Consider the following 22,785-nt stretch of genomic DNA (forward strand, 5'->3'; position numbering starts at 1 on the left):
CCTGCAGCAAAATCGTGAATATTTAATTCTCATCGAATGGCCGAGACACTTCAGTTTGAATACATATTGTCACTATGCAAAATACAACATTTATTTTTATGATTAACAAGTTCTAATTTTTTAGCAAATGTCAAAATTCTGTTAATAAATTGTGTACTTGCATAAATGCACAACATATATTCTGGATATTAAACTGAACATATTCTAGATAACAAAATAGTACATTTTAATGAATACAAGTATATTTGGAAATATGGGATATGGAAATAAAGACAGAGCCCATCCTCAAGATACTCCCTGGACTGTGAGAAAAATGAAAGAAAAATATAGAATTTATTCATCTGTAACATGAAGTAAACAATTGTGACAAATATGTCACTGGTTTGATGTATTGCCAGCATTCATGTTGAGACGCATATACTAGATGATATTACAGCAGTGTGTGCTGCATATGTCAGAATATCAGTGCAGAATCTGGACATGTGCCATCTTATTACGTTGGATCAGGCATATTTTCAGCTGAGTTCATTTCGTTTGCACTAACAAATACAGAATAAAAAGACAAAAACAACTTTACAACCACAATGCAACCAAACTGCAACAAACAGCCAAGTTAAAATAAACTTTTTTAAAACAGTATTTAAAGTTTTACACGTGCAATAACTGAGTAACTGAAGAAGAAACAGTAGCAGTATTAATTTAAGGACGTTAAGAAGTTCGCGGCACAACAGTCTTTCCAGATTGCATTAAGACTTGCATGAGAATTTTACTGCAACATGAATATTAAAGTCTTGTATATAAATACAATTGTATTGCTGTTGCTTTCACACGCAGAAAATTGAACGGGAATAAATAGCCCTAGTGGGTCAGGAAACCTTAGTGGAAAATTAGTGTTTGGCTGGAATGAATGCATAGGCCATTTCCTAAAGCATGCCTTTACAAGCGATTCTGGATCTGGTCCTGGATCTGGAAGTAATACTGAAGGCAAACGTGTACAACCACTGAGACCTCTTCTTTGATTTATCCAGGACTCTATGGCAGGATAATGTGTCGGTTTTATCCACATCGTGCTCGTGAGTCCTTATATGCATAACAATCTTATTCAGTGCATTTTCAGACCTTTAAGGTCTTATTTAACTTAAAGATCACATCTGAATGCCTGCTAATTCACTTCATTTACAGCATGTCAGAACACGTGGCTCTGAACGTCAGAACACGTGACTCTGAACGTCAGAACATGCGACTCTGAATTTTAGAACACGTGGCTCTGAACGTCAGAACACGTGACTCTGAACGTCAGAACATGTGACTCTGAATTTTAGAACACGTGGCTCTGAACGTCAGAACACGTGACTCTGAACGTCAGAAGGTGTAACTCAGAATGCCATATTAAAAGAGCTTAATGGAAACACTAGGATTCCGCTAACAGAATAAAAACTGCTTGTGAATAAATGTTCTGCATAAATATTTTTGAATGTGTGTGAACCTTTTTGTTTGGTTTGTGTATGCTTAGTAACAACATATAAAATGTAATGGTCAGTGTCTTGTGAAGATCTTATAAAGATCAATTGAAATGTAAAACATTACATGTAGCTTCTTTACTATGGTGACATGATGCGAAATGTGCAGAGACCAGTCTGTAAAAACACAAAAATAACCTGATGAATTATGTATGAATTATGAATACAATTGTAAACCAGCAGTATCAAAATGGCAAACTATGAAAAGCATATTATGAGCACGTTGTCCCATTCACGAGTAACTCAACAATGAAACTTCCAATTCAAGTCAGTGTTTCTTGAATGTAACTCCTCATGGCATTCGAGTCAAGCAACATTACATTAAACTTCCTGATGAGTGCTTATATAAAAAACCATCTATGACTCTTCACTTTAAAGAAAACACCTCCACTGGTTTCCAGATTGGACAATTTGGTCAATAAAACCAGTTCCAACAGTAGTCAGGTATTATATAACCCTCTGTGATATCAGAGCCAAAACCTGGAGGTGGGTGTGGAAAGGGAGTGGTGTGTTGGGGGTGATTCAGAACTGAGTGAAAGTTGTTCTCTTCTCGTGAACTTCCAGATAGTCTGGCTCAAAATGAAGCTTAGCTTTCAGTTCCCAGTATTCGCTCCTGTTTGGCTCTGCACAGACCGTGTCTGGTGTTGAGCAAAACATCACTGTCTGTTGTGTCCCATCTGGACGCAGATACTGCTGCTGAACATCAAACTCAGGTGCATAGTGTGCTGACACATTTCCGTCGTGCTTACATGACAAACTGGCCCTGTAGGACGCTTGCGGGTCCCTGGCCAGGAGGAGCTGGTAAACGCATCCATGATCCGGGAGAGGAGAGGCTCCGTGGAGGGGACGTGGTGTGCCTGCACTGAGCTCTGAGCCAACCACAGTGCTGCGACCTTCCTGATGGGACTTAGACACCTGTGTAGCAGCCAGCTCATCAGAGTCTCTGCTCCCCCCTGCTGCAGTGCCATGACCCAGGCCATCCGTTGGAGGAGGGATGTACTCGTACACGTGACCTGCCGAAGTCCTGACCTTCTGAGCAGCCCGGTCATGGTACAGCGTGTTGAAGGAGCTCCCGCCGGTCCTCAGGGAGGCTGACTGCTCAGGTTTCCTGCTGCGTTTCATCATAACAGCAAACAGCCCTGCAGCCACAAACACTGACATGAGGAAGAGGAGGAGCAAGGCTAGAATGAGCACAGAGAGAGGGATTGTGGGATACTGTGTGTCATAATCCAGTGCTGTCTCCATGGCGATAGTGCTGCCAGGGAAGGATTGCTCTGAAGGTGAGACAATGGATGCCGGCGCATGTGAGGCGTCTGGGCAAAAATGAGAGGGATGAACATAGCACAGATCTTCTCCTGCCAACCTCGGAGGAGACTCGCAGATCACACTGTTCACCACAGTTCCAGTGCTGAGCTGCTCCAACCAGTTCTTCATCTCCAAAACAGCACATGCACAATCCCAGGGGTTCTCAAACAGATCTATCTGCACTAACGACTGAAGGTCCTCCAGAACACCAGTAACGGGCAGGTTTCTAAGGTGGTTGTTGCGTAGGTTGAGTCGTGCCAAGCTTAACCCTCTGAACACGCCAGTGGGTAGTGTTTTCAGAAGGTTATTGTTTAGGAAGAGTAACTGCAGTTTGGGCACCTGCTCAAAGGTGTGCACAGCTATCTCTCTAATGACATTGTATTCCAAGTAGAGGAACTGAAGACTTTCTAAACCGCAGAACATATTGTCAGTAAGCCGCTCTATTAAGTTTCCATTCAAATAAAGCCTCCGCAAGTGAGCCAACTCTCCAAACGCTCCGCTGTGTATGATAACTATCCGATTGTTTCCCAAGTGAAGCAGATCTAAGCTGGTAGCCTCTTCAAAATCTGAACCATGCACTGAAGAAATGTAATTTCCTGTAAGATACATCTTTTTTGGATTATATGGTTTGGGGTTTAGATCTGAGATACACTCAATTTTTCTCTCTTGACAGTTCACGTTCAAGCCAAGATCTGAAATTTGGAGATTGCAAGTGCACGGATGAGGACAGTCGAGAGGCACTGGGGATTTGGTCTGGAAAGCCACAGCTGGGCCAAAGATCTGTGGCTTATTGGAGACCCGTGAGGTGGGTTTGGTGCGTAGTTTCCCTGACGGTTGGCTGCTCTTCGTAGGTCGAGAGGACCATAAGGTGTTTGAAGCTGGTACTGGGCCTGTTATTGAGGCCGACGTGGTCCTGAAGAAAGCGTGGCTGCTGTGGACAGGTTCTGCCTGCATCTCGTATTCAGCTATGGCTCTTCGAGGACAAAGCTCCTGCTTTGAGATCTCGTCAAGGTCTCTGCCATGCAGCCTGAATGGGGTCTCACAAACCACATCTCCAACTAACGCTGTGTATGATATGCTTTCTAACCAGGCTTTAAGGGCTATGAGCTCACAGGAACAGTTCCATGGGTTCTCCTCAAGCTGAAGTTCTACTATTTTGCCCATATGTTCCAGAAGTCCATTGTAGGGCAGCTGTTTAAGCTGATTCCCTCTAAGGTCAAGGTGGGTTAAAGGAACAAACTGAAAAATGTTTTTTGGCAGGGCAGACAGCAGATTATCATTCAAAATCAACACCTCCAGATGATGTAGTCTGTTAAGAGCATTCACCTCAATGTGACTAATATAATTGTAGTCAATCTGAAGATACTCCAGACTGTCGAGGCCAGCAAAAGTATTGTCCTTTAGTACTTCGATTTTGTTGTTGTTTAAGTGCAAGCGCTTTAGTCCTTGAAGTCCATTAAAAGCCCCAGTCTCAATCTCAGCTATATCATTGTTGCCTAGATGCAAAATTGTGAGTCCCTCATAATGCACAAAGTCGTTGAGTGAAAGTTTTTTTAAAAGATTTCCGGTGAGCAGTAAATGATATGTATTTAAGTGCAAAGGCCTGACATCAGAGAGGCTTAGCAGGCCTTTATTTTCACAGTTTGCTATTAGAAATCCCTCTCTCTCTTCACAAACACACAGCCCTGAACAGATTTCCCCATAGATGTCAAACACCTGAACAAAGCGAGGATATATGGCGATAAAAGAAAGAACCGATATGCAGATATTCATGTTTACGGGAGGATGGTGGAGCTCAGTTCAGTGCAGCACAGGCGTGTTTCCTCATCTAGGGAAAAAGAAAAGGAGAGAAACCAATCCATCAGCTTGGGGGTTAGTTGTTTGCTTCCAGTGAAACATGCTGAAACGTCATTTAAATCATTAATAAATCAGCTTCCGTCTCCCCTGTAGGCAATACTGCCGCCTGGAAGACGCCTGTTCAAAAATACATTAAATAAAGCAAAACCTTCCACCCTGACATGGGTGTAAATATCACTGCTACCCCGGCGGATCTGGCCTATATATACGGCTTCTGCTAAGTAGTGGAGGCAGCGTGCGATTTTTAGGTTTCCTCCGAATCCAATCCGCTCTTTGGTCTCACTGAGCGCCCGGGCAGTTCAAGCCTTCAGTAATACAGCTGGTTTATTCCGAAAAGGCGTCCATAACATCATAACATCATAACAAGGTTCATTTCCATGAGGACATACGAAGTTTGCGCAGAAGTCTGTCAAACACCCGAGCACACACACCCAGCCACAGTCACGCTCACTGAAGGCGCGTGCGCTAGGTTGAAGTTCCTTCGTAAAATTAATTCAACCAGGGGCAAAGTATTGTAGAAAAAGTATGCGAAGGGTGTCTTTACCTGCCATTTAAACGTTTTCAGGCCATCACACACACACACACACACACACACACACACACACACACACTCACACTCACACTCACACACACACACACACACACACACACACACACACACACACACACTCACTCACTCACTCACTCACTCACTCACACACACACACACACACTCACACACACACACACACACACACACACACACTCACACACACACACACACACACACACACACACACACACACACACACACACACACCTCCGATTTAATCTTATTGGCACGGTTGGCATTGGCAGCCTCAGATCTAACTGACGAGTGTGTAGAATTATATATTTCACGGCTTTAATTTAATTTCCCTTGTTAAAATTTGTTTGCATTTCACTGAGCAATGAGTCGGAACGAATCGCTTATACAAAATAAATGCAGTACAACAGTCGAGTGTCTTTAAAGCAAAGCCGTTTCTTAAAAGCTTACCCGACAGAAGATGATGATCGCGCGTTCATTTCCAGTAGCTGCTTGCATTCGCTCTGAAGGCTGGCTCCGCGTGCATCCGCGCCGTTCTTCACAATGTTCTCTTCGTGATCACGCGCGCCTCCGGCTCCATTACTCGGGCTACGGCACGTGACGATGACTCGGACCGTGCAAAGCTACACAGCAGGGACAAACGCAGTCAGAATGTGGTACTACTGATAATGATGGTGATGAAGCTGTGTGCCGAATTAAAGACAATGACACCATGTAGACACCACGAGCGTTAGAGGTGTTCAGACAACACTAAAATCAACTTATGTCAGAAGAGGAAGGATCTACATTAAACTACGAAAAGTACAACTGTGCGCAGGCAGAGAAAGAGGTGTGTGTGTGTGTGTATGAGAGAGAGACAGCTGGCTCACTGTAAAGGTATGTCAGTAAAAAAAGAGTGAGTCCTTTATAGAGCACAAAGAACCGCCGAAGGAGCTGCTATTTCTGCAGACACACCCTCCACACGGCTCCATCCCTGATCCTCCATCCACACGGCTCCATCTCTTCTCCACGCTGATCCTCCATCCACACGGCTCCATCTCTCCCACACCCCGATCCTCCATCCACATGGCTCCATCTCTTCTCCACGCTGATCCTCCATCCACACGGCTCCATCTCTTCTCCACGCTGATCCTCCATCCACACAGCTCCATCTCTTCTCCACGCTGATCCTCCATCCACACGGCTCCATCTCTCCTACACCCCAATCCTCCATCCACATGGCTCCATCTCTTCTCCACGCTGATCCTCCATCCACACGGCTCCATCTCTTCTCCACGCTGATCCTCCATCCACACAGCTCCATCTCTTCTCCACGCTGATCCTCCATCCACACGGCTCCATCTCTCCTACACCCCAATCCTCCATCCACACGGCTCCATCTCTTCTCCACGCTGATCCTCCATCCACATGGCTCCATCTCTTCTCCACCCCGATCCTCCATCCACACGGCTCCATCTCTTCTCCACCCTGATCCTCCATCCACACGGCTCCATCTCTCCTCCATCCTGTTGTCTCCTCCAAAACCTTCCACTCCCCGTTCGTCCAGCCCAGCGTTGGGGAGGGGGTCTACGAGACGCCCTGGTCCCCAGGTAGAGTTAGACCACAGTCATGGTGGCTAGCTGAGCAGCTGTTGAACACTAAACTGAACCTTCCTCAGGGGCTGAGGTGTTCAGACTTGGGATACGTAACCTGGTTCAGCATTTGAAAGCCATTTAGCCATTTGAGGTTAAAAGGGTTTCCCATGCACACCTGACAGTCCCAGGAACACATCATTACGTTTATTCTGCTAACTGAACTGGGCTGCTGGTGGTGTTTTTCTTTCCTGCTTTGTTTCTTGCAGCATTATTAGATGTTAGTACATTTTGAAGTTCCATTGTAGTGTCCCATGACAGAAAATATAATATAATTGTGTCGTTGTAGTTTCATAATCTTTCAAACGAGCAAGCTGGAAAGTAACTGGAATGCAACTGGAATACTACAGAAATGTGACTGGAACATGACTTGTCCTGTAGGTTTTGAATCCAGTTTTTTATCACTTTGCCTCCTACCTGTTGGATATTTTAAAAGCATCTTTGTTTATCAATCAAAAGTAAATGTGACTGGCTTTCCTGGTAAATTAATTTAAACTGTGAACAAATGTTTAAGACAATCGTTTTCTGGCTTTGTAGTAGCAAATGACCCAAATAAACCTGTAATTAAAAATGTGTTTTTATGTAAAAGGCTCAAACTGTACTGAACTATAAGGTAGTTTCAGTGAATGGATTCTGAAATGATGGAATTACATATACCAGCCTTCAGAACGGTGTGGTGCTCAATTATTTTAAGATCAACCAACAACAAAGAATTCACTTGCCAGTATTACGCAGATGTGTGCTAACTGAATTATAGCAGGCATATGTATGATGATTTGGCAATATTCAGAATGTTTTTGTTAACCTGGTGCTCAAATAAGAGATAATTAAGTAAGATCCAGTGGTTTTACTGTCTGTACCGTAAAGTATCAGTGCAGACTGGAGAAGATGTGAATTATGGCAAAGCAAGTTTTAATACCCAGTGCAACTGTTGTTTGAGCCTCATGGAAGAAGATAAGTGTTATGGCATTGAGACTGTAATGGCAGCGTGAGTGGAGGTGTATTCATGACCATCTGAGCCATGGAGACCTGCAGTAGTTGACCTGGACCTCTGCTGACCGTCAGTGATATACAGCATAAAGGTGTCAGTGTAAGTAAGGCTCTTACAAGATTTACACATGTGCATATCTGTGTTTCTGTGTGTGTGTGCGTGTGTGTGTGTGCGCATATGTTTGTGTGTGTGCATGTTTGTCTGTGTGTGTGTGTGTGTGTGTGTTTGTGCGTGTGCATGTTTGTGTGTGTGCGTGTGTGCATGCGCGTGTATGTGTATGTTTGTGTGTGTGTGTGTGTGTGTGTGTGTGTGCATGTGTTTGTGTGTGTGTGTGCATGTGTTTGTGTATGTGTGTGTGTGTGTTTGTGCGTGTATGTGTCCGTGCGTGTGTGTGCGTTTGTGTGCATGTGTGTGTGTGTGTTTGTGTGTGTTTGTGTGTGTGCGTGTTTTGTGTGTGTGTGTGTGTGTGTGTGTGTGTGTGTGTGTGCATGTTTGTGTGTGTGTTTGTGTGTGTGTTTGTGTGTGTGCGAGTTTTGTGTGTGTGTGTGTGTGTGTGTGTGTGTGTGTGTGTGTGTGCATGTGTGTGTGTGTATCCACCTGGCTCTCTGAGTCTTATGCCTTATTCAAATAGTTAATATCCATGTACTGATGTATAAGAGTTCAGGACAGCCTTTCTGATAGCTTTGGTATTGACCAACATATTCTAGTGGGGCTGTTGTTTATGGATCACCCAACCACACACCTTTAATACCCACAGGTGTGTCATTTTATGGTTGTTTTATTTAAAATTCATCCAAACAATCTACGCACTCCTATTTATTTATATTTTCAATTTATGTGAATGTTATGCAATGTGTGCCATATAATATCAATACAATGTGTGTCATATAATATTAATACAGTGTGTTCCATACAATATCATTAAATAAATCTGAATCACTGGCTTTATCATTTTCTCAACCTTTTTTTATGTTGATGACCTAAACTATGGTCATCTTCATGTGGTAGCTCTTGAAAAGACACATTCATGTGAATCAAGGCTAAACTCGTATGTCCAAGTAATTAACAGTGATGGGTCAAATGCATCATTAAATATTGTTGTACTTTTATACCATTTACACTTTGTTTATCTTGATGTTGTAAAGAATTAATTTTGCATTCCGAGGATCTTCAGCTTAGCCAGTTCAAACATGTGGCTTTTGTCACATGACCACAGGATATCATGCGCAAGGCAGGAAGTAATTAAGCATCTTGGAAAGTCTGCCAAGGCATGCAGTGAAGTTTCTCTTCTCTTCTCTTCTGAAGCCACCAGAGCCAGCTGGGTGATACAAGTACAAACCGCTGAGTGATGATTCATCATTGTGGGTCATTAGGATGGAACGCTGAAGATATTCAGTTTGAGTCAGCATCAGTGCCAGACTGCCATGCTGCTGGCAGAGATGTGATTGGCAGAGTGGATAAAGAGAAGTGACATTCTGCTCTGGGCAGGTTCGACAAAGTGCTTTAGCGGCAATAACAAAAGCTCAGGTCAGCCCGCAGGGCCCTCAGGATCCTGTACAGCAAAACGCCTCATTAACACGCAAGCGCAAGCAACTGCTGTTTTATTTAGATCTGAATTAATTTATCTTCACAAGAGGAGAACTGAAAGGTCTCAAACACTGTAAGCACGCTATCATGTTAAAGGAATTAGCTCATTATTACCGCATACATGTTTCACATCGTCAGCCTCTAGTCCGACTCAGAGGGACTTAGGAGTTAGGGAGTTAGGAGTTAGGGAGATAGGGAGTGAGGAGTTAGGGAGTTTGGGTGTTAGGAATTAGGCAGTAGGGGGGAGGGAGTTTGGGAGTTAGGGAGTTAGGAGTTAGGAAATTAGGAGTTAGGAAGTTTGGGAGTTAGGAGTTAGGGAGTAGGGGGGAAGGGAGTTTTGGAGTTAGGGTTAAGGTTAGACATGGAAGGGAAGGATCCCAACGGCCTTTAGCCACAAACTCTTGGCCAACAACAGGTGACGGACCTTGAGCAAGGGTGAGATGCGTCAGCCACTGGGGCCACAGTGGTACAGATCTCAGTGGTACAGATCTCTCAGTGGTACCGATCTTAGAGTGGTACAGATCTCAGAGTGGTTCAAAGTTCAAAAGGGCTTTACTGTCATTTCAGCTATATACAAGTACACAGCAAAACAAAACAATGTTCCTCCAGTACCATGGTGCAACACAAAACAAGTGCAACAGACAACACACTACACGAGGGCAAACAATACAATACAGAGCAATAATATCATACAATAAATACAGGACAGGACCAATACACAATGAACAGACAATGCATTTATTTTGACCAGTACACAGTACTGGGAATATGTAAAGTGGGTTTGTGTATAGGAGTCAGTGACGTGCTATAGTGAACATAGCAGTCACTGGTAGCAGCCAGAAACAGTTCAGAATACAGTACTGATTTAGTACACTATTCTAGCAGCCAGTAGGAAGAATGTGCAGGAGTACAAAAGGAGTGCATATGTGTGTGAAGTTTGACTTCAGCAATTTGTCTGATACAAAAACAAAAAACAATGTGTGTGAGTGTATGTATTTATGGATATGTGTGTGTGTGTGCGTGTGTGTGTACATGAACGTGTATAAGCATGTGTGTATGTGTGTGTATAAAAGTGTCCATTTGTTTGAAATTGGTTCAGGAGTCTGATGGCTTCTGGGAAGAAGCTGTTGCACAGTCTAGAGGTGCGGTACTGGATGCTGCGGTACCTTCTTCCAGATGGCAAAAGGGTGAACAGCTCATGTGAGGGGTTTGTGGGGTCTTTCACAGTGTTGGTGGCTTTGCGGATGCAGCGTGTTGTGTAGATGTCCATGATGGAGGGAAGAGAGACCCCAATGATCTTCTCAGCTGTTCTCACTATTCTCGGAAAGGTCTTGCAGTCAAAGACAGTGCAGTTCCCAAACCAGGTAGTGATGCAGCTGCTCAGGATGCTCTCTATAGTACCTCTATAGAAGGTAGTGAGGATGGGTGAGGGGAAATGGGCTTTTCTCAGCTTCCAAAGTAAGTAAAGACATTGCTGGGCTCTCTTGGTAATGGAACTTGTGCTCAGGGTGCAGGTGAGGTTCTCCGCTAAGTGAACTTGGTGTTCTTGATGATCTCTACTGAGGAGCTGTTGATGGTAAGTGGGGAGTGATCTCGTCTTGCTCTCCTGAAGTCAACAACCATCTCTTTTGTTTTCTCAACATTCAGATACAGGTTATTGACCTTACACCAGCTCACCATGTGAGTGTGACAGGACGGTTGTCATTGGTACAGATCTTAGAGTGGTACAGATCTCAGAGTTGTACAGATCTTAGAGTGGTACAGATGCTTGGTGCTGTGAAAACTCATCTCTATTCAAATACATTCAACTGAGTTGACTGAGTCATCTGCCTGGGTGAGACATCTCCCTCTCTACTTGAAGGTCTGCATGATCTGCAGGTGTCTCCAGGTCTGTTCATCTCCCACTACTTCCTACAAGGGAAGTGGCACCAGTCAGTGGTGCATCTCTCACTCAGACCAGTGAAGAACAAGGTTGATAGGGTTAGATCCAGGGACCATCTGTTATTCCAACTCTCTATCTGTTATTCCCACCATCTATCTGTTATTCCCATCTATCTGGTATTCCTACATCTAGACCGTATCACTCTAGAATTTCTCATCCATCAGAAACACATTTTTAGAGATGCAAAACAAAGCTCCACTCTCATTTAGAAACAAAGACAACTGCCTGTTATGTAAAACAGTAAGTACAAGTGCGCAGCTCCTGTTAGAGTCTAGCACTGATCTTGTAGGGGTGTGGTTAAATGTGGGATGACACTATTTGGATGTAAAGTCACATCCTGTTTGTTTCCACCTTGACCAAATTGCTGCAAATTGGGTCATAGAGAAAAAAGCTTTGTACTCTCTCTCTCTCTCTCTCTCTCTCTCTCTCTCTCTCTCTCTCTCTCTCTCTCTCTTTTTCCCCCTGTCTCTCTCTCTCTCTCTTACTCTCTCACCCTCCATCAAACTCAAACACTCTCTCTCTCTCTCTCTCCCTCTCTCTCTCTCTCTCTCTCTCTCTCTCTCTCTCTTTCACACACAGAGACACACACACACACACACACACACACACACACACACACACACACACACATTTTTTTCTGTTCTCCCTTTCTGTCACACACACTTCTTTTTTTACTTTGTGAATTCATTATTTAATTTGTGACACCCTATTATATGTAGGACAGCACCATTCCAGCACAACTGTAATTCAGAGAGGAAGCCTGACTCGGAAATGCGAGGACCTCCCTGACTAAAGATCAAGTATTGGGTTAAATTACACATACATTGACTAAAGGCAGTGCATTTAATAAATTATTAATAAAGATAATAAAGATAATTAATAAAGATAATAAAGATATTCCCTACCTTCAAACATGCACACATCAAAGCACTGACTGCTCCAGACGTCAGTGCAAACAACAGTTAATTTGTTTGTAATCCATAATTGAGCTAGACACAGAAAACACCATATGTGTTTATGTATGTATGTGTGTGTGCTTGTGTGTGTGTGTGTGTGTGTGTGTGTGTAGGTGTGTGTGTGTGTGTGTGTGTGTGTGTGTGTGTGTGTGTGTGTGTGTGTGTGAGAGAGAAACAGACAGAGGGAGAGAGAGAGAGAGTCATGATTTCTTTAAATGTCTCAGTAGATGAGATATGGGAAGCAATCTGGGAAGTAATCTTTAGAGCTAGTAATTCATAGTATTTCACTGCTCCTGAGTTATCAAAACGCTCAAGTGCTCAGACTAGATGTTTATGTGCGCCATCTGAAGAAGGCACCTTTACCATGGCTTCACTTTCCACACACACCATGAAGACGGAGAGTGAACTATAATGTATGAGCAGAACAGAGCGCAGGGGGTTACAATGAATGGGAGTGGCATCTTGGGGCTTTTGCATGGAATGAGCCTCCAGCTGCAGTCCATCTGTGAGTCTCTTGGTGGCAATGTTGAGCCAGGATCAGATCTGGGGCGGGCGCGTGAAAAAGGAAGAGGCAAAACAGAAAAATAGAAAAGTGAAAAAATGAGAAAAGTGTTCCCTTTGGGGGAGAATCCAGTAAGGGTGAGATGATAAGGCAGCACAAATTAAAAGTTAATAACTGAGGTCGATCAAATATTATCATATTCTCATAGTAATATTTCTCTTTGGAAAACCTGCGTATTGAATGCCTCTGTGGTGTAGTTCAGCAGGAATGTAAACGTTACCTAGTTTTCCACAGATATGAAAATATATACAAAATAAAAATGATTTAATATCAGATAAAAGATTGTTGAATATATATTTAAAGATAAAAAATATATATGAAAGAAGACATTTTTTACTTTGATACTCATAAATAACATGATATTCACAGCATTTAAATGGTACATTAGGCTTGATTGAGAAATATGTCAGCAGTACTATGACTTGGTCATGCAGATGTGAACGTGAGCGTTCAGACCACCTCCACATCTTTCGTTTACACCCTCTACTGTCCCTCATGCGCCTGATCACAGGCCGCCTTAGTCCGATGTTTTGGTTCTGACACGTCCAGGTAGGTCACACAAGTAATCCCATGAACTTGACGCTTTCTCTGTCTGTGTGAGTCTTCTCTGAGTGGAAGATGACAGGAGGTGTAGAGGTGGCCTTCAGAAGCAGAGGAATACTTCCTGTGGAATACTCCCTGTGTTCAATGCAGAGAATAAGGTGAAGATGACTGAAATCTGCATGAATACTGAGTAATGAATACTAAATTCTGAATACTGAATAATGAATACTAAATTCTGAATACCAAATCCCCAATGCTGCTCGTTGCCCATCCTGTTTTACTCAATCTGTTAATTTGTTGCTTTATAAATAAATAGAAGTACAGTGTAATCTTTGGTTTTCGTTGCTATGCATTTCATAACTTTGCTAAAGTTTGATATAAATATTACATATATAAATATGTGGCATGTGCTCTACTACATGGTCAATGCAACATTTATTATGATTTATTCATCAGACATTGGCAAATGTGTTAAAAATAGATTTGCAAAAAGGTCTAATTAGTTTCTTTGCCATGTGAGCACTGTTTGGAATCGGAGGTCTCCTTCACCCTGGAGCTACACAGAATCACCTGAGATTGTCATGCCTGTAGTCGTACTAAGACACCCTAGAGCCTAACCAAAGATCTGCCCCATTCTCATATTATCTGTCCCATGCAAAGCTAAACACACTCCCAGGGGTTATCCTTTAATGTGCTACACTTCACTGATATTCATTTGTAATACATACATTTAAAAACACTGTATTTAGTAAATCAGAATCAGTTCCATTATATACTGGTGACTTTTAATGGCAAGAAAGTGAATTCACCTTATATAATAATAATTAAAATATGGATCAGCTGTTTGACGTTTTCTAACATGTTGAGACAGCAAACTGACAGCATTTGAAATTTAATGTGGTTTCTCATGGTTTGCAAGAAAAATGTTTGCAGTAGGCTTCGCTTCTGTGTTTAGAGGTAATTTCCTAAAACAAAAGCATACAACACTAATTCCGCTAAAGTGTTGGAGGTGTTTGAGTGAGACAGTTTCTTCAGTGGGGGTTGGTTCTGCTGCTCAATGACCTACTGCTTCATGGAATAACAACTGAGTGCAGTGTTTAATTAAACCTGTAAACATGGTTTAATTAAACCTGTAAATAAATGACACAGAAAAATGTCTACAAACTCCATAAAACCCACAAAAATTGTTCAAGCTGAACTAACAGAAGTGCATCTTTCAAAGCAGCTGTCATCTGTTGGGTTTGGCAGCTTTGACTTAATAAATGTGCATCATGTGCAGTTTGTACCTAACAGTGTAAATACAGGAGAACATCAGGGCAAATACCTTCAGCTCCTATAAGCAGACAATGAGGAGAAGTTGAGAGCAGATTATTCTAAACATTTTTAAATGTCTAAGGCCAGAATAATGGAAATATTTCTTTATCTTGTAATTGCAACAATTTTGTTTTGTTTTTCAGGTTAATGTCACTTTGCTTGTACCTTACCCTATTCTCAGCTTCCTCGGTTGTATATTTTCTCCTGGAACTCTTTATTGTATTTATCTGTTCATCTAAACCTTGAAGTTTGCCATCTCACATTTCAGGCTGGAACCCAAATACACAACAGCTACAGAGAGCATATTACACATGCAAATACCACCACTGAATATTATCTTTGCATACAATGTCATTTCATCATTTTTATATGTAAATCATGTCTGCTAACATGTTCACTGTATTCCACATTCACTGTATTCTGTAATCACTGTATTCTATGTTCACTGTATTCCATTTTCACTGTATTCCTTCACTGTATTCTATATTCACTGTATTCCATCTTCACTGCTTTCTGTAATCACTGTATTCTGTAATCACTGTATTCTATGTTCACTGTATTCCATTTTCACTGTATTCTATGTTCACTGTATTCTATATTCACTGTATTCCATCTTCACTGCTTTCTGTAATCACTGTATTCTATGTTCACTGTATTCCATTTTCACTGTATTCCTTCACTGTATTCTATATTCACTGTATTCCATCTTCACTGCTTTCTGTAATCACTGTATTCTGTAATCACTGTATTCTATAATCACGGTATTCTATGTTCACTGTATTCTATATTCACTGTATTCCATCTTCACTGCTTTCTGTAATCACTGTATTCTGTAATCACTGTATTCTGTAATCACTGTATTCTGTAATCACGGTATTCTATGTTCACTGTATTCTATATTCACTGTATTCCATCTTCACTGCTTTCTGTAATCACTGTATTCTGTAATCACTGTATTCTATAATCACGGTATTCTATGTTCACTGTATTCTATATTCACTGTATTCCATCTTCACTGCTTTCTGTAATCACTGTATTCTGTAATCACTGTATTCTGTAATCACTGTATTCTATATTCACTGTATTCCTTCACTGTATTCTATATTCACTGTATTCCATCTTCACTGCTTTCTGTAATCACTGTATTCTGTAATCACTGTATTCTATGTTCACTGTATTCCATTTTCACTGTATTCTATGTTCACTGTATTCTATATTCACTGTATTCCATCTTCACTGCTTTCTGTAATCACTGTATTCTATGTTCACTGTATTCCATTTTCACTGTATTCCTTCACTGTATTCTATATTCACTGTATTCCATCTTCACTGCTTTCTGTAATCACTGTATTCTGTAATCACTGTATTCTATAATCACGGTATTCTATGTTCACTGTATTCTATATTCACTGTATTCCATCTTCACTGCTTTCTGTAATCACTGTATTCTGTAATCACTGTATTCTGTAATCACGGTATTCTATGTTCACTGTATTCTATATTCACTGTATTCCATCTTCACTGCTTTCTGTAATCACTGTATTCTGTAATCACTGTATTCTATAATCACGGTATTCTATGTTCACTGTATTCTATATTCACTGTATTCCATCTTCACTGCTTTCTGTAATCACTGTATTCTGTAATCACTGTATTCTATAATCACTGTATTCTATATTCACTGTATTCCTTCACTGTATTCTATATTCACTGTATTCCATCTTCACTGCTTTCTGTAATCACTGTATTCTGTAATCACTGTATTCTATAATCACGGTATTCTATATTCAGACTTATTAGGTAAATCCTCATTATACTGTTATGCTCCTGTGTCCAATACAAGAGAGTGTCATTACTTTCCAAAAGGCTAAAGTGGGACTCATTCACAAGGCTACCGTTACAACTCAAATGTTTGCGTATTGTTCACACAGAGACCAAAGCACAGTGCAGTGACCTTTCCTAATTTTGATATCTGAAGCTGGATGATTCTTACAGATGTTCCAGTACTCCCTACAGCTACATACAGCTTGTAAAAGTCTACAGTCTGCTGGCCTGTGATCTTAGATTAAGTTTAAGAAATCTAGGGATTCAGTCTTAGCATAAAAAAACCTTAGATGGAACTTCTACGGTGTGTATTGGAGTGTTGAATAATTGATCAAACTTGGGGTGTAGTTTTATAAGAACATGGCCTGGTTGGGTCCTTTTTTCCAGCTCTACACTATTGACTCTGTCCAGAAAAAACAGTGTGAGGTTTATGGGTTTATGAGAGAAGCCTGAAGACATAAAACTAATCTTTACAATCGATTCCTCCTCTTGCCTTCTCACTTTTGTGTGAGAACTTGATTAGTAGTGGGTTGTATTTTATGACTTCAAAAGAAGTGACAGATGATTTGGCCTTTGTTTCTCTGCTGGCACTGAGCGCGGTTAATCTGGATGTGTGAGGTGAGTGACGCCTGAAGTTATGATAAAATCAATGTACCTGCACAATGTTGCCAAGGTAATAGACATTCTGTGGAGTAGTTTGGTCTTCTTCAGCACCACAGGCAGGAACTGTGAAGAGACGGAAAGGTCACACTGCGTCTTATATGTGAGCAATTCAGGCTTGAACAGCTTTATGGAAGCTCTGTAGTGACTGGCAGCACGGTCTGATACTGTGGGCTGAGAAATGCCAAGAACACAGAACACAGCCTTGATCCTTCTGTACAGCACAAGGCAAAAACACATAGTGCTGCTGCATCTGACTGAAGGAAAACATGCCAGGCTTATCTAATCTATATTTTATCTAATTTACCTAATCTATAATTATATCATCCAATTTATATAATCTAATTGATCTAATCCACAATTTATCCAATCTATACATTACCTAACCTATATTTATCTAATCTATAATTTATCTAATCTGTAGTTTATCTAATCTATAACTGCAATACGTGTTGATCAGATCTGTGGGCCTGTTTTCACAGCACAATGCCTTTAACTCTTCAGTTTTTCCATGTCTACAGGCCAAACAGCCAGACCACGTCTAAACCCAAAGCCTTTCCTCTGGGTTCAGATGACCCAGTTTCCACTGGACAGTTTGTGCAATGTTGCATGACTGTGAATCAACTCGGGATGTGAAATTACAACTTTAAGCTTTCATTCACGAAGACAAATGAGTCTGAGATTAGTTCCATAAACCAGACAGTGATAACAGGGTCCTGACAGCAGAAGGAACACAGGTCACACCAACTGTTCTGCATTGTCTTGCATATATTGCTAAGCATGTTAACACACTACTATGTACAACTATTCTGATAATGAATGAGCTTCTGACATTTACAGTATTTAGTTGACGCTTTTATCCAAAGCAACTTACAATTCTGACTGAACACAACTGGAGTAATTGAGGGTTAAGGGTTTTGCTCAGGGGCTCAACAGTATTAACTTGTCAGTGGTGGGACTTAAACTGGCCACCTTCTGATTAGTAGCCCAGTACGTTAACCACTGAGACAGCAGTATTCACTGATTCGTCATTATTTATTAACGACAGTGTTCATTGATTCAAGTCGATGTGTACTGTAGGTGTGAGTTCAACATATTGCTCTTTGTTCTGAAAACTTGCTTCAAAGAGAAAAGATTTCCCATAATGCTCTGTACATGTGTATTTTCATAATTCTTTGTGTTTTTTGATGAATACTTCCACTCTGTCATTCAGCCCTGCATACGAATGTACCTGGGGGTACCAAGTATGATGGTCTGCTCTCTGACCAAGACAAGAAATAGTAGCTAGAGGGTGAAGTTAAGCACTCCACACTGTATTGATTATTTAATTCTGTCCCTCATATTTATTTGGAAATCTGTTGTACTCTATCAGTGTTGACAACTCATCAGTTCTGATAACTCATCAAAACAGTGTCAAGGTTGCTAAGGTTTAAAACAGCTGGGTTTCACTGAAGGATCCACAGGCGTTAGCTACACACCTGGACAGAATTAGCTGAAAAATGTTACATGCGTCTGATACCTCAGACTCTGTGGTACCATAGAATGATTTAGTACCATAATTTCATTCTATAAATATTTAAGTGTGATGTCACACTGAATAACTTTATTAGCAGGTTATGTTTTAACACCCATATCATGTGTTGTCCTGTTAAAGCAGTTAGATTGAGGAGCTTTATTTCATAATGTGTGATAACTGGAAGATGGCAGATCACTGAAGGTTTTGTCTAGAGGGATGAAAGCCTAATTCTCACTTTTTAATGAGTGAGAACAAGTGTTTATGTTTTGATTTTTATATTAGCAATATTATTGTTTCATTCGTGCTGACCCAGTCAGAGAGATTTAGAATTAAGTTCTCATCCTGGAGAGAGACAGCCTTCATAATTAAAACTCCCCTACACTTAACCATTCAGTTTATGTGAATGACTAACCTGAGTGTGGCAGGCACACACTGGTTAAGGAGGCAGGAGGCAGGGAGGCAGATCCGTAATTAAGACTTAAACGACCCCAGAGGTGGGCAGGCAGGTGTAGGTGGGCAGGCCAGTTCTCCAAAGAGCCCTACAGGGCACTTCTGCTACTTATGGACGTTTATGACTGTAGCGTGGCCTCAACTCTCTGGGGATGGAGACTTAGTTTTCATGCAGCTCTTGTCGAGAAGCTGTTAACTGGTCATTTGTGTGGAGGGATATCCCGGAGTTCCTCTTTAATGCCCTTGGGGTATGTTCTTTAGACAAGAAAAAGTGATATTCACATCATATTCATATTAGAAAATATTCATATCGCATTACTTGTACATTACACATTCATAGAACGTTCTGTGTTAAAGGCATAATATTAAAACATGAATTGTGTAGTATGTAAGTCACAACAGCGTTCTCAATCTGTAAGTCACACAGTAGCATTCTCAGCTACATTTGAAACATCATTTATTTTAGAATCACACTTCACTTTAGTAGAAACACATTCTTTCCAATTTTATCAGGTAAACTTAGATTATCAGTGCAGGGCATAGGAATACAGACAGCAGCTGAGTACTGGTTTAACGGTGAGCATGTGGTGGATGCATGTGCGTAGAAGTGCGAGATTTATTACAGGCAAATCCAGAGTTGTAGTCATTGGGGTAGTCCAGGGTCAATTTACCAATATGGAAAATACGAGAATACATGATAACAAAGAAACAAACTAAAGAACATGAAGGCAAACAGGGGTTGCAGGCTATAACAGAGGCCAGGAAGAAACAAAGGCACGGAGTACAAACTTACATACATTTAAGTGCTTTCAAAAAACATCCAGACTTACATCCATACAATGAACTGCCAAGAAACAGGGAACAAAACAGGGTTTATATACATTACCTTAACAAGACTGGAAATGAGGAACAGGTGTGGAAAACCAAACAAGGGGCGGAGAAAATGAAACTACGGAATGGAACCAAAACAACACGAGACAGGGAAACCGTGGAACATGAATGAAAGGAGGGCCCAACTGTGAGACCTGGTCCGCACATTGGACACTCTCTAGCCTGTTCAGCTGTCACTTTCTAACAAGAGCACCACTGCTAACTGGGTATGATTAAAATATTTTGGGGAAAAAACATTTTTAATTACTTTGATACCTTATTTTGACAATATGTGTCCACTGAGCAGTCCTACTGGGGTGCCTTAGTGTGCTGGAGGAAGCATTCACGATGGATCTGATCTAATAGAACAGACTGTCAGTCCAGACACAGCTCTGAGCTCATTTAAGAGGCTGAACTCAGTAGTATGTTTTCTCATCAACATACTCAGCTCACGCCTTCACTTCAGTAAACCAGTACAAGCGTGTGTAAGAACAAACCTTTGGGGACATTTCAGAATGTGCTGCTACTATGTTTGAAGATGATTTTATTTTATGGACAATGTTTTTAATTTACTGACAGCAACTCTACAAAACCTAAATTGGTGTCAGTTGTTTACCAGTTATCACCAAAGCATAAATGTTTTTCATTTTAGTTTGTACTAAACACAAACAAAAGTATTTAGGAAGACAAATTTTAAAATGAGAATTGAATAACAACAAAGAACACAGTATTGCAAACTATACTATATAGTTGCAAACTATATAGTTGGGAGAAGCTTTTATATTAATTAAACTCACAAATTGCAACACAGACCTTTCAAAGTTTATTGGTAGTTGGTAGTGGATCTGCCAGGAGAATACTGTACAGCTACTGGAGGTGCTTAAACAAATGCACAGGGCAGATTTCAATATTATCGAATATGTCAAACATTACCTCAGTGTAAATGATCCTTAAATGTTCTGACAGAGCTTTAACGCAGTATAATTAGACAGTAGCTGTTTGTTGCCCGTGAGGTATGACTGCCTTCTGTCAGCTGCACATGACACTGATGTAGCTGTTCCCAGGTCAGCTGGGGCGGATGGCGCAGCTGCAGGCCTTGCTCCAGCAACGGGGATTACTGCAGGTGCCCGTGTGGAGGACCGTGTAGTAGAAGCAGGTGTTGTGCAGGTGTCTGCTGGAACCCAGCGCACGGCCCCTCGTTGACACCTCATCGTATCTCCCCCGCCATTCCACCCCAGGGGAGATCTGCTCCGTGATTGGTTCGGTAAAGCAGTAAATCCCTTTTTTGAAGTCTTTTTGACATGTTCTCTGCTACTCTCTCCACTGCCGTTGCAGTGACTGTCTCTGTTACTGCTGTCCTTCAGACAGAGCTGTTCTGCTGGCTCTGCCGAACAAAACCACGCATGTGTGATTAGCCAAACTCATCAGCAACACAGATACTGCTCATACTGGTCACACAGATACTGGTCATGACCTTTTTATGTGTACTATTTTACAGCGTGCAGGTCTAAACTGAACCCTTGTATCCAGTAAACGCAGGACATTGTTTACACTATAATAGCTATAACACACTATGGGTTCCCACTATAACAAGCATCATCCACCACTGGGAGAGAGGACAACACCCAGGACAGAGCAACGTTCACCACCAGATATATGTATACACACTATAAAGTGAATTATGTTTCAAAAGATTGTATAGTAATTTGATTGTACTATATTGCTCTATGTTTTTCTCTCATGTTTTATACATTGTACTTTTATGTAATTTTGACATGACAATAATCTAATCTACATTATTTAAGCAAATCTACATTTATGATGTATCTGTAAGATATGTCTCACACACTGTATTGGATCTGCCATATGGGTGGTACACATCAGCACTAGGAGCACATACACTCTTCATCCTGTTCTCATCTTCTTTGGAGACAGTATTTCTCTTCTTGCCCCAGAGTTGTTGTTCAAAAGACTTACAGTGAAGGAACAACTGTGGAAAGAGAAGACTTACAGAATGGGCCCTCATGGAACACTCATGTTTTAATATTTAATATTTAATCGCAGGTTAATATAATGAAACCTCCCGCTCATCGTAAATGCCGGCGTGTGTTGCGCTTTGTACTGGGTCGAGCCGTGCAAACAGTGGGTGGGCCCCTCTTTTGCAGTTCCTCTCTGAGGAACGCAGCTCACAACCCACCAGACAAGCTATGACCATTTCCCATGCATCAGAGCATAAGCGCTTCTCGTCTGCAGAGCCCAGGGAGATAACGGGAGCCTGCGTCTGTGACAACAAACCGTTTGTGATGCTGTTATCGCAAACAGATTCCCTGACACGCAGCGCCGCTCCTTTTATCTAAGGAATAGTTTCTGGTCACCTTTCACAATGAGAAAACAAAGGTCACTATTCGCACCTTTGCGTTGGAAGATAACGGCATGCCAGCGGAATTCTTTTGTAATTCCGGAAAGGTAAAATAGGGAAGACTGTCATTTTCATCCATTACTCTGATACGGACTGAACAGATACTGGACAAGCGTGGAGAACCTTTGCCACTAGCTCGAACACATAACTCAATTTGTTTCAGAGATTCAAAATTAAAAGCTCTCAAACTGTACAAAGTAGCCGAAAGAGGCGAGTCATTATTTAACCACCTAGGAGACTATATATTACCTGTCCGTTATTTCCGCCAGTGTG

General features: G+C 41.4%; 1 protein-coding gene across 1 annotated transcript; it reads right to left on the bottom strand.

Annotated features, from left to right (window-relative positions):
- Positions 1 to 314: 314 nt before the first annotated feature.
- On the bottom strand, positions 315 to 5,880 carry slitrk5b (SLIT and NTRK-like family, member 5b). Its single transcript, XM_027031167.3, has 2 exons — positions 5,698 to 5,880; positions 315 to 4,653 (listed from the first exon to the last, which is right to left on the bottom strand). The coding sequence occupies exon 2, from the start codon at positions 4,596 to 4,598 to the stop codon at positions 2,043 to 2,045; it is 2,556 nt and encodes an 851-aa protein (XP_026886968.2). The 5' UTR covers positions 4,599 to 4,653; positions 5,698 to 5,880; the 3' UTR covers positions 315 to 2,042.
- Positions 5,881 to 22,785: the final 16,905 nt, after the last annotated feature.

The sequence above is a fragment of the Electrophorus electricus genome, chromosome 9 (assembly GCF_041902795.1).
Source record: "Electrophorus electricus isolate QZ-2024a chromosome 9, ASM4190279v1, whole genome shotgun sequence".
NCBI classification, from domain to species: domain Eukaryota; kingdom Metazoa; phylum Chordata; class Actinopteri; order Gymnotiformes; family Gymnotidae; genus Electrophorus; species Electrophorus electricus.